The 12572-nt window shown below is 46.1% G+C and overlaps 1 protein-coding gene across 1 annotated transcript in view; it reads left to right on the top strand.

Moving 5' to 3' along the window:
- dpep1 (dipeptidase 1) overlaps positions 1-12572 on the top strand; it is a 97449-nt gene that overhangs the window by 23298 nt on the left and 61579 nt on the right. The window contains exon 2 of the mRNA XM_085991641.1: positions 1051-1177. Coding sequence (XP_085847767.1) covers positions 1051-1177 — 127 coding nt within the window. The remainder of the gene's footprint in view (positions 1-1050; positions 1178-12572) is intronic.

Here is a 12572-nt window from a genome sequence, read left to right as displayed (position 1 = left end):
TCTGATTCAGAAAACCTCCAAAGTGTAGAAAGTAAACTCTCAGCAAAAGTACTGTGAACAAACCCTTTCCCACGAATTGGTAAGAAAGCAGCTGTGAGTACTGAGTACTTATTGCAGTATTTGAATGAGTTTTATTCAGCCTCCTCAATTGTCAGCTGTCTCTCATTCTATCAGCGCATTTTACACCTAATCTAGAGCCGTCTTTTGTCTCCACTAGTCCTATCACCATCTGGTCTCGTTTTGAATACCTCTTAATGTCTCTTCGCTTCTCTTTTGTTCTTTCATCCCCATTTCCCAACCCCCAAACTGGCCTTTTAATCTGTTTCATTTCCTGTGTTTCTTCAGTCCTGACGAAGGGTTTTGACCTGAAACGTTGACTCTATTTCTCTCTCCACGGATGTTGCCTGGCCTGCTGAGTTTTTCAGGCATTTTCTGTTGTTATTTTGGATTTCCAGCATCCGCAGTATTTTGCTAGCATCCTCAATTGTCATTGTGTTCTCGCTTTGCTTTCAATGGCAAACTTTCAGGAAGCCCGGGTAACCTGTGGATGCGACGTTAAAGTTAAAACTGTATTGAAATATCGTTCCAATTGAGCGATTAGCATATGTTAATAGGCGACCTGCCTTTCCCGAGGGGCTGCGCACAACCAGCCTAATACGCCCATGTTGAACGCGGATGTTGGCGGGTTGGTGTCAGCTTCCCGACACTCTCGCATTTTTGCTGGCTTTAACCCCCCACCTGCACCTAAACCCACGTGCTCCTCCATGTTACAATTCCCCCTTTATTTCAATTCGATCATGAAGGTTAATGGAAAGGAAAAGTCACTTGCACAATAAGAGTCATGATTCATTCTCAACTTTTAATTCTTTGAATACTGAAGAGGTTTTCAACACCTGAATAAAATTACAATATTTTATTCAAAATACACCAGAAATTAAATAGTTCTGTACGTTTCCCAATTTATGAGAAAATCTAAGGAAGTGTATACAAACTAACGTGTCACAACCCATCTTGACATTTGAACTTTGCGACCCTTTTTTCCATAATCAGACACAATGACTTGCCCTGGCAACTTCTGCGACGTTACAACAACCAACTGAGCAAGGTGGATCTGAACTCCCTGAATGGAACCCACACCAACATCCCTAAGCTGAAAGCTGGTCTTATAGGAGGACAGGTATTCAGTTTGCTTATTAATTGATTTGCGCATTAATATTCAACATTTAAGATTAGATTGGATGGGTGGATGAAGGAAAAAGGATTGAAGGGATAGGGGAACAGGGTGGGTAAATGTGATTAAAACTATTTGCTCGCATGGAGAATAATTGCCAGCATGGACTAGTTGGGGTGTATGGCCTGTTTCCGAGATGTAAATCATAGAATCATAGAAAGTTACAGCACAGAAGGAGGCCATTTCGGCCCATCGTGTCCGCACCGGCCAACAAAGAGCTATCCAGCCTAATCCCACTTCCCAGCTCTTGGTCCGTAGTCCTGCAGGTTAGAGCATCCCAAGTGCACATCCAAGTACTTTTTAAATGTGGTTAGGGTTCCTGCCTCTACCACCCTTTCAGGCAGTGAGTTCCAGACCCCCACAACCCTCTGGGTGAAGAAATTTCCCCTCGAATTCCCTCTAAACCTTCCCTCAATTACTTTAAATCTGCGCCCCCTGGTTTTTGACCCCTCTGCTAATGGAAATAGGTCCTATCTATCCACTTTATCTATGCCCCTCATAATTTTATACACCTCAATAAGGTCTCCCCTCAGCCTCCTCTGTTCCAAGGAAAACAGACCCAGCCTATCCAGTCTTTCCTCATAGCTAAAATTCTCTACTCCCGGCAACATCCTTGTAAATCTCCTCTGTACCCTCTCTAGTGCAATCACATCTTTCCTGTAATGTGGTGACCAGAACTGCACGCAGTTCTCTAGCTGAGGCCTAACTAATGTTTTATACAGTTGAAGCATAACCCCCCTGCTCTTGTATTCTATGCCACAGCTAATAAAGGCAAGCATTCCGTATACGTTCTTAACCATCTTATCTACTTGGCCTGCTACCTTCAGGGATCTGTGGACATGCACTCCAAGGTCCCTTTGTTCCTCTACACCACTCAGTGTCCTACCATTTAATGTGTATTCCCTTTCCTTGTTAGCCCTCCCCAAATGCATTACCTCACACTTCTTCAGATTGAATTCCATTTGCCACTGTTCTGCCCACCTGACCAATTTATTGATATCTTCCTGCAGTCTACAGCTTCCTTCTTCAGTATCAACCACACAGCCAATTTTAGTATTATCTGCAAACTTCTTAATCATACCCCCTATATTCAAGTCAAGATCATTGATATATACCAAAAAAAGCAAGGGGCCTAGTACTGAGCCCTGCGGAACCCCACTGGAAACAGCCTTCCAGTCACAAAAACACCCATCAACCATTACCCTCTGCTTCCTGTCTCCAAGCCAGTTTTGAATCCAACTTGACACTTTGCCCTGGATCCCATGGGCTTTTAACTTCGTGACCAGTCTGCCATGTGGAACCTTATCAAAAGCCTTGCTAAAGTCCATATACACTATGACATGAATCTTGTCATTCATGTGGAAATGACTTATGAAATGATACTGGGCGGCCTGCTGGTGGCGCTATCCAGGGAGAGTATAAATACTCGGGCATGGGCCCAGCTTGCTCAGGACATTCTTTAGCAGGAACTAGTGAAGGACACAACTAGATCTCCATGTTGAAAAACAGTTAATTAAAGCCTTGTTTAATACTTAGACCAAGTGCCTAGTAGTTCTCTTATGTCACACTACATCAAACGCACTACCCTCATCTACCCTCCTTGTTACCTCCTCAAAAAATTCAATCAAGTTTGTCAGACACGACCTTCCCTTAACAAATCTGTGCTGACTATCCTTGATTAATCCGTGTCTTTCTAAATGAAGATTTATCCTGTCCTTCAGAATTCTTTCCAATAATTTTCCCACCACCCAGGTTAGGCTGACTGGCCTATAATTACTTGGTCTATTCTTTTCTCCCTTTTTAAACAAGGGTACCACATTAGCAGTCCTCCGGCACCACACCTGAAGCCGGACAGGATTGAAAAATGATGGTCAGGGCCTCTGCTATTTCCTCTTTTACTTTGCTTAACAGCCTGGGATACATTTCATCTGGGCCTGGGAACTTATCCACTTTTAAAGCTGCTAAACCCCTTAATATTTCCTCTCTCACTATGTTTATTTCATCTAATATTTCACACTCCTCCCCCCCAATAGCAATGTCTGCTTCGCCCCACTCCTTTGTGAAAACAGACGCAAAGTATTCATTAAGAACCCTACCGACGTCTCCCGCCTCCACACACAGATTACCCTCATGATCTCTAATAGGCCCTATCCTTTCTTTAGTTATTCTCTTACTCTTAATATATTTATAAAACATCTTTAGGTTTTCCTTGATTTTACTTGCCAAGAATTTTTCATTCTCTCTCTTTGCTTTCCTAATATCATTTTTAATTGCACCCCTGCACTTTCTGTACTCCTCTAAAGATTCTGGAGTATTTAGCCCTTGGTATCTGTCATACGCCTCCCTTTTTTTCTTTATCCTACCCTGTATGTCTCCAGACATCCAGGGGGCTCTAGATTTATTAGTCCCACCTTTTTTCTTTAAGGGCACATGTTTGGTCTGAACCCTCCGGATCTCCTCCTTGAATGCCTCCCACTGCTCTGACACTGATTTACCTTCAATAATAATATCAATAATCAATAATCAACTTTATTGTCATTGTTAGCGCACAGGTGCAGTACAACGAAATGTGGGCTTGCGGCTCTTGAGAGTGTACATTTAGATTAAGACATTTAAACATTCAACACTCATTTGTCTTGTAATACATTAACATAAACATAACCATAATAAAGTGCATTGGCAGATGTGCAGGCTTTAGAGTTTATTTGTGGAGTTCAGTAGGATGACAGCCCTGGGAAAGAAGCTGTTCCTAAATCTGGTCGTTCGGGTGCGAATGCATCTGTAGCATCTCCCAGATGGCAGGAGGGCGAACAGGCTGTGGCTGGGGTGGGTAGGGTCTTTGATGATGGTCCGTGACCTCCGTAAACAGCGTTTCTGGTATATGTGCTCTATGGTCGGTAGCCGGGTGCCGGTAATGCGTTGGGCAGTTTTGACTACCCGCTGCAGGGCTTTCCGGTCATAGTAGCTACAGCTGCCATACCATACCAAGTAGCTGTTTCCAGTCCACTATGGCTAAATCCCCTCTGAGCTTAGCAAAATTTGCTTTTCCCCAATTTAGAATTTTTATTCCTGGTCTATCCTTATTCTTTTCCATAACTATCTTAAATCTAACAGAATTATGGTCACTAGCACCAAAATACTCCCCCACTGATACGCCTTCTACCTGCTCAGCTTCATTCCCTGAAACTAAGTCCAGAACCGCCCCCTCCCTTGTTGGGCTTGCTACATACTGGCTAAAAAAGTTCTCCTAGATGCATTTTAGGAATTCTCCGCACCTTCTATACCCTTCACACTAATTTTATCCCAGTTAATATTGGGGTAGTTGAAATCTCCTACTATTACTGCCCTATAGTTTTTGCACTTCTCAGAAATTTGTCTACATATTTGTTCTTCTATCTCCCTCTCACTGTTTGGGGGTCTGTAGTGCACTCCCAGCAGTGTGATCACCCCTTTTTTGTTTTTCAATTCGACCCATATAGCCTCATTTGATGATTCCTCCAACATATCATCCCTCCTCACAGCTGAAATAGTTTCTTTAATCAATACCGCAACCCCCCCCTCCCTTATTACCTCCCTCTCTATCCCATCTGAAAATCCCGTAACCAGGAATGTTGAGCTGCCATACCTGCCCCTCTTTCAGCCACGTCTCCATAATAGCTATAATATCATAGTCCCAAGTATCTACCTGTGCCCTCAGCTCATCTGCCTTGTTCGTTATACTCCTTGCATTGAAGTATATACCATTTAGTACAGGCAAACCTCCTTGTTGACTACTATCTAGCCCTTTATTCCACTGTCCTTCCGATTTACTTTCTACGTTTTTGTTTTCCAATTCCAGTTTTTCTTCCCTCCCTATTGACTCTATACTTAGGTTCCCATCCCTCTGCCAAGCTAGTTTAAACCCTCCCCAACAGCACAAGCAAACCCTCCCGCAAGGATATTGGTCCCATTCCCATTGAGGTGCAACCCATCTGGCTTGTAGAGGTCCCACCTCCCCCAGAAACGGTTCCAATTCTTCAGGAACCTAAAGCCCTCCCTCCTACACCATCTCTCCAGCCACGCATTCATCTGCTCTATCTTCCTATTTCTGAACTCACTAACACGTGGCGCTGGTAGTATTACTACCTTTTGAGGTCCTGCTTTTTAACCTCTTTCCTAGCTCCCTAAACGCTGCCTGCAGGACCTCATCCCTCTTCCTACCTATGTTGTTGGTACCGATATGGACCACGACCTCTGGCTGTTCACCCTCCCCCCCCCTCAGAATGCCCTGCAGCCGTTCAGTGACATCCAGGGAGGCAACATAGCAACCTGGAGTCACGTCTGCGGCCGCAGAAATGCCTGTCTACTCCCCTAACTATTGAATCCCCTATCACTATTGCTCTCCCTCTCCTCTTCCCCCCTGCCCCCCGCCTGTGAAGCTGAGCCTTCCATGTTGCTGTGGACTTGGCTCTGGTTGCACTCCCCAGAGGAACCATTGCCCTCACCAGTACTCAGCACCGAATACTGGTTGGTGAGCAAGATGGGCTCAGGGGACACCTGCATTACCTGCCTGGTCCTCCTCTTCTGTCTGATGGTCACCCATTCCCTCTCTGCCTGCACACTCTTAAGCTGCGGGGTGTCCACCTCCCGAAGCATGCTATCCATGTAGCTCTCAGCCTCGCGGATGCACAGCAGTGGCTGCAGCCACTGCTCAAGCTCCGTAACCCGGTGCTCGAGCTGCTGTAACTGGCGACACTTCCCGCACATGTGGTCGTCCAGACCACGGGAGGTGTCCAGGACTTCCCACACGGCACAGGATGTGCATTCCACGGGTGTGAGCTGCCCTGCCATACTTCTAATTAACCTCTAATTTACTAACCTAGCTGGAATAAACTTAAAAACTTTCAGAAAGCCAAGTAAAAACACTTACCAGATACTCACCAATCAGCTCCCTCCCCTTGTGCCGACGTCATTTTTGACTTCTGACGTCACTCTTTGAAAATTCTGCCGGTGCTGAGTTGGTACCACCGCTGCCGCCTCGCCGCTCCTCCCAGGTCCGCACTGCCGCTGCTGCGGGGCCTACCTGCGCCTCAGGCTCTCTTTATACCGCCGCCGCCGCCTCGCCGCTCCTCCCAGGTCCGCACTGCCGCCGCTGCTGCTGCTGCGGGGCCTACCTGCACCTCAGGCTCTCTTTATACCGCCGCCACCGCCTCGCCGCTCCTCTCAGGTCCGCACTGCCGCTGCTGTGGGGCCTACCTGCGCCTCAGGCTCTCTTTATACCGCCGCCTCGCCGCTCCTCCCAGGTCCGCACTGCCGCCGCTATTCTACCAGATCCCACGACACTTCCTTGGTTTTATTCTGTGTATGCTTTTCCGCCCCCCCCCCTCCTCCCTCCTCCCTTTGCTCGGCTTTATTATTTTTTCCTCTCTCTCCCTCTCGCGCAGCCACAACTTTTATGTATTACTAACATTCATTTTAAAGACGCACTAACTTTATGCCAGGCAGGGAGGATGGTGAACAGTCAAACTCATTTTCATCAGGCTGACATCACACATAAGCATCATGACCACATTTTATAAACGATGTGGCTGAAAATTCTCAAAGAATTCACCCATAATGCTCTCTGTTCATGTCAAGCTATCCCAAAGTAGCCACTTTCCGTGTGGACTTCCTAACACCAGAGCCTTGGACATTTCTATCATTATCAATGGCCCAGAAATTCAGGTTGGAGGCTTTCCACGGGTGCAAGCCCCCGACCTGCACTTACCTAGCGCGCCAGCCGTTGAGCTGTGAGCCCGCGTGGGATTCCGATCCTGGGCCTCCTCCAACTGTTGGCGCGCAGTGCTTGCGTATCCCAGGGGCGCAGTTAGTTCGAAGCGTCCCCCTGGGATCACGTGGGCCATGGAGAGCCAATGGTAGCAGGGAATGCTTCATTCATAAATTTGACAGGAAGAGCTGTCAAACCTATAAATACTATAAGCCCCAAAACATAACTAAAACTTCAAATAATTTTTTTTAAAAACATCACATTTTTAAAATAACTATAAATTACATGAAATAACTATTTTAAACAATAATTTAAAATTTTGGAAAAATTTATTACATTTTCTAACGGGGCTAAAAATAAACTTACCTTTAAAGTATTTAAAAATAATAAACCTGTGGAAAAAATGTTTTAATTTTAATTAATTCACCACTTACCTTGTTAAAAGCAGGCCTTACGCCTGCTTTTTAAAAGTAATTCCTGGAGACTTACCCTCCCGGAAAAACCTGGAAAAAAAACGTAAGTTCGATGCGCACGCGCTGCCTCTCCGGCGCACGCGTTCCACCTGTCAACCTCTTCTTTCAAGGGAACGGAAGTTCCGGTTTCCCGCGCATGCGCAGTGCATGCACGAAACCAGCACTTTCGTTGGGCCTACGCGTGAGTACCCCATGCGTACTCACCCATGGGGACCCGAATTTCTGGGCCAATGTCACCTGTAATCAGTTGACATGAAGAGCACTCCTGTGAGCCAAAACTGGTGCTGGCAGTTTTCCTTATTGTCCCGCTGGCTCAAGATGAGCACTCCAATTAGCTGCCTGAAAACAGCAACAACTTGCATTTATATAATGCCTTTAACACAGAAAAACATCTCACAATCTTAAGGGCCACCAAGCCATTTGTAATGGATTTTTTAGGAGTTTGACTAAAATTTGTAGCAATGGCATTGGAATTTGCCTGTACTGATTTCCACATGAACATATATAAAAGTTATTGGAAGGATGTTTCAAGATACCAGCAGAGTGAGAAGGCAGGTGAGTGAATAGATGGAGTTTCGCCTGAACTGGAATATAGTTGGCTAGAAACTACTTTCAGTTATTTGAATCTCTTGAGTTTTTTTGATTTAACAGAAGGGCGCCCTGTAAAAGAGCGGGGCAAGTGCTATAAAGGGAAGTGGCAGAGGCAGTCAATGGTACCTCCACCACCCTATGTACTGTAACACAGTGCCAGAAAAGATTTAGTGACCTCACAAGATTGGCCAAGTTAAGTAAAGGCACAAGTCCCCATGCACTTCCTGTAAGAATGATAGAGGCATGACTCACCTCCATACCTACCATAAACCTCACAGAGTAAATAAATGGGTGAATGTCAAATTTTAATATTCACAAGAAACCTCATGAACTCCTCACACACCTCTTTCCCACCATAACCACTGAGTATTCTCTCAGAGCCTGATGCAAGAGTGGAAGTGCCAGTGTCAAACGAGAAATTATTAAAACTAGTCCGCACCTAAAAGCAATATCACCATGGTGTGGATGCAGACACCTCGGTGAAAGAAAATGTAGTTGCTAATCAGATTTGCTCTCGTGTTTTTTCTGCTTGCAAAGAGAAAGGTTGCCCACAATCAGCACCAAAGGACAGCCATGGGGGGAGGATCAGCCAGAATGGGAACATTAAGTGTAAATGAGGAGAAAGGAGTACAAGCCCTCAGAAGACACACAGGAGAGGCAGTGGGAGATGGGAAAGTAAGAGGTGCGCTGCCAGGAACAGATTAGTATGCACAGGGACAAGGTAAAGTAGACTGGATTGCTGCTATTTCCAGATGTTCAAAGTTTAGAGCTGGTGCATCACTGAGCTGCACCATCTTCAAAGTGACATATGGGCCCAGAACTTGGTGTCGGGGGCTTGCACGCGCGGCAAGCCCCCGATGTGCACTTACCCGGCGCGCCGACATCTGAAACCTGGCCCGCAGTGGATTTCCTGTCAGTGGCCCGGTTCTGATGTCGGCGCGCTGTGCTAACCTGACCCAGCGGCGTAGTTAGTGCGATGTGTCAGCTGGGATCAGGTGAGCACTGTTCAGCCAATCAGGGGAGGGGAAACTTCATTCATAAGTTTGAGAGTAAGAACTGTCAAACTCATGAGAAGTACTGCACCCCAAAACACTACTTAAACTTTAAATAAAAATTTAAAAAACATCCCAATCATTAAATTAAGTATAAATAAGTTAAAAAAAATAATTTAAACAATAATTTTTTTTTTGAAAAAATAAATTTTTAATAAAAAGGGTCTAAAACTAAACTTACCTTATTGTAGATTCTTTAAAATAATAAACCTGTGGAAAAAAAATTCTAAATTGCACTAAAACACCACTTACCTGTAAAAATAAATACTTACGTGTGCTTTTTACAAGCGTAAAGACCGGAGGCCTTTAGACATGCGCAAATCCCCCAAAACAGAGGAAATCCAAGACGCACGCGCTGCCCCCTACAGCGCACGCGCTAGCCTCTTCAACTCTTGGGTTAGAGGAGAGGAAATGCCGGTTTTCAGCGCATGCTGAAAACCGGCATTTCCTCCGGCCAGATGCGTGAGTACCCCTTCCGTACTCACGCGTTTGGGGAGGAATTACTGCCCCATGATAGTCAACCCTTCTAAAACAAATTTCCTCTCTTTACCCTCCCAAGGGAAATCTCATGAACAAGCTGTGACTCCAATCTCGGGGGACCATTCTTCAAAAGGACAATGATTTGGGAGTGTCAACCTCGTATGCAGACAGTGGGGATGGTTACCATGCAAGTGCTGCAGATTTGGATAAGTTGGAGGAATCCACTATCTGCATCTGCAGCGCTATGCAGGACATATGTTAGGCCACGCAGAACACCCCTGAAAATGGAGTAGTCCGGGCAGTATCTGCAACAAGAAGGTCTCAGAAGTTTCTGAGGACAGTAGTGACTTATTGTTGTGTATGTACCTTTAAGGGAATAACTGGTCTCAGACTGCAGTACCGGCAGTGACCACCCCTGTATAAAAGGCCCTAGCAGGCTTCTGTAGTTTCAGTTTCCAGGTTGTCTCCATTCAGTAAAGACTTGTTATAATCAACTCCTGCAGTCCATGTCTCAATTATACACGGACATAATACTGGCGACGAGTAAGAAACGAACTTACCTGCAACTCGGCAGCACCTCAGACGATGTTATTGAAGGTCGAAGCCAGAAGAAAGAAGAAAAAAATAATCCAAAGGAACTCGAGAAATGGGCGTCGACCGTGGGCAACCGCCCTCCAAATCATCGAATTGAAAAGTGCAGGAGAGACTGTCGAGAGCCAGGCTTGGTTCTCCAGTCTGTGGTTTCCCAGCTAATCGGGCTGGTGGCAGGAAGTGCACTGATCCTTCCTGGGCTGCGGCGGGCTAGAGCTCGATCGGGTGGCTCTGCAACGGGGCCGGGCAGCGAGTCAGGAAGCAAAGAGAGAGAGGGTGGAGCACACAGGGCGCGGCCGGTGCTTCGAAGCCGGGCAGCGTTCGGACCAAAGAAGAGGGAGGGAAGTGTCCCAGAGGGTCCGCTCCATGACGGGAATGGTTCTTCAATTAACGGAGCAAATATTGAAGCACGATAGAAAAATTAAAATACCGCGGAGAGCGGCGTTGGCAGCAGCAATCGGGGAGGCGCGGAGACCATAGGGCGTCGCCATTACACGATAGTAAAATAAATATAATCGCCAGCAACAGCGTCGGCAGCAGCGGGAAAGCGCGGGAGGTGCCATCTTAACTCGGCGGGGAAGAAGGAAAAGCGTGGGAGGCGCCATTTTGATCCATCGGGGACGAAGGCAAAGCGCGGGAGGCGCCATCTTAGATTTTCAAGATGCCAAAGACTGGCGATATCACTGCCTTCGATAATGCAATAGAAGACTGGACCACGTATGTGGAAAGAGTCGAGGTATATTGCGAGGCAAACGAAATAGCCGATGAGAAAAAGGCATCGGTATTGCTAAATTTAATGGGCGCAAGAACGTACGGCCTATTGCGGGACCTGATTACTCCAGCCAAACCGAAGGTGAAGAGTTTTAACGAAATTGTTGCTATCCTACAGGAACACCTAAATCCTACACCGCTGCTGATAGCAGAAAGATTTAAATTCCACAGGAGAAATCAGCATAAAAATGAGAGCAATGCTGATTACCTTACGGAACGACGCAAGCTATCAAAACACTGCCAGTTCAGAGCAGGACTGGCAGATACCTTACGGGACAAATTTGTCTGTGGACTCCTGAGTGAAGGAACCCAGAAGAGGTTACTCTCAGAGAAAGAGCTGACGCTAGATAAGGCTTTCAGTGTGGCAGTATCGTATGAAGCAGCAGCAAGGGGAGCTGCGGAAATACAACAAAAGCCACAGGAATACGGCACCCACGAAATGACACGGGGATTTGCAAAATGTTATCACTGCGGCAGAACAAACCATGACCAGAAGGACTGCTGGTCCAAGGACAAAATATGCAGGCAATGCGGAAAGATGGGACACATTGCATGAGTTTGCAGGTCTGGGAAGAAGACCAATGATAACAAAAAGGCTAATAAGGAACAGTACAGGAAAGTACAAAAGATGACGGACAGTAGTTCCGAAGACCAGATGAGCGATAGTGAACCCGGGAACAAGAGACTAAGCTGTCTCAAACTTCACAACGTAATCGCAAAAGAGGATCACCTAACCATTTGGGTCACCCTCTCGATAGCAGGGTCCCAAGTCAAAATGGAATTGGATACAGGATCAGCTCTAGCCGTCATGAATCGACGAGACTACGAGCGGCTATTCTCACACATACCCTTGAGAGAGACATCCATTGTCTTGAGGACGTATACGGGGCAAAAAGTATACCCCAGAGGAAAAATAAGGGTGCCTGTCGAATACAACGGCAAGAAAATATGGAAATTGTATCTCTACATTCTGCAAGATGGTGGACCACCGTTATTGGGATGTGAATGGATCAGAAAGATAAGTTTAGACTGGCACTCCATTCAGGCACTGACGGTGGCTGGTAAAAAGGATGACGACGTCACTCCTGGACGATTGTCAACAATCTTAGCTGACGCCAAAGAGGTATTTCAACAAGAACTGGGCACTCTTAAAGGCGTAACCGCCTCGATAAAAATAGAGGAGAATGCAATTCCCAAGTTTTTCAAAGCAAGACCGGTACCATATGCAATTCGCCCAGCCATCGAGGCAGAGCTGGAGAATCTGGAGAATGCAGGTGTGTTATCTAAGGTAGACTGGAGCGAGTGGGCAACACCCATCGTTCCTGTCATGAAGAAAACGTTAAACAATAAGTCTGAGGAGCCAAGGAAGGTTCGCATCTGTGGGGACTTCAAGGTGACGGTGAACCCAGTCCTTCACACAGTACAATATCCTCTTCCAAGGATAGAAGATATCTTCGCCTCACTATCTGGAGGGAAGCGTTTTACTAAAATTGACCTAGCACAAGCATATTTGCAGATGGAGGTTGAAGAATCCTCTAGGAATTATCTCACGATAAACACTCACAAAGGTCTTTACCAGTATAATCGACTGGTATTCGGAGTAGCATCAGCTCCGGCGATATGGCAAAGAGCGATGG

This window comes from Somniosus microcephalus, chromosome 6 (assembly GCF_052327205.1).
Source record: "Somniosus microcephalus isolate GS21.2 chromosome 6, FLI_Smic_1.0, whole genome shotgun sequence".
Lineage (NCBI taxonomy): Eukaryota > Metazoa > Chordata > Chondrichthyes > Squaliformes > Somniosidae > Somniosus > Somniosus microcephalus.
The sequence above is the reverse complement of the archived record's forward strand: the minus strand, read 5'-3'. Positions and strand labels throughout refer to the sequence as shown.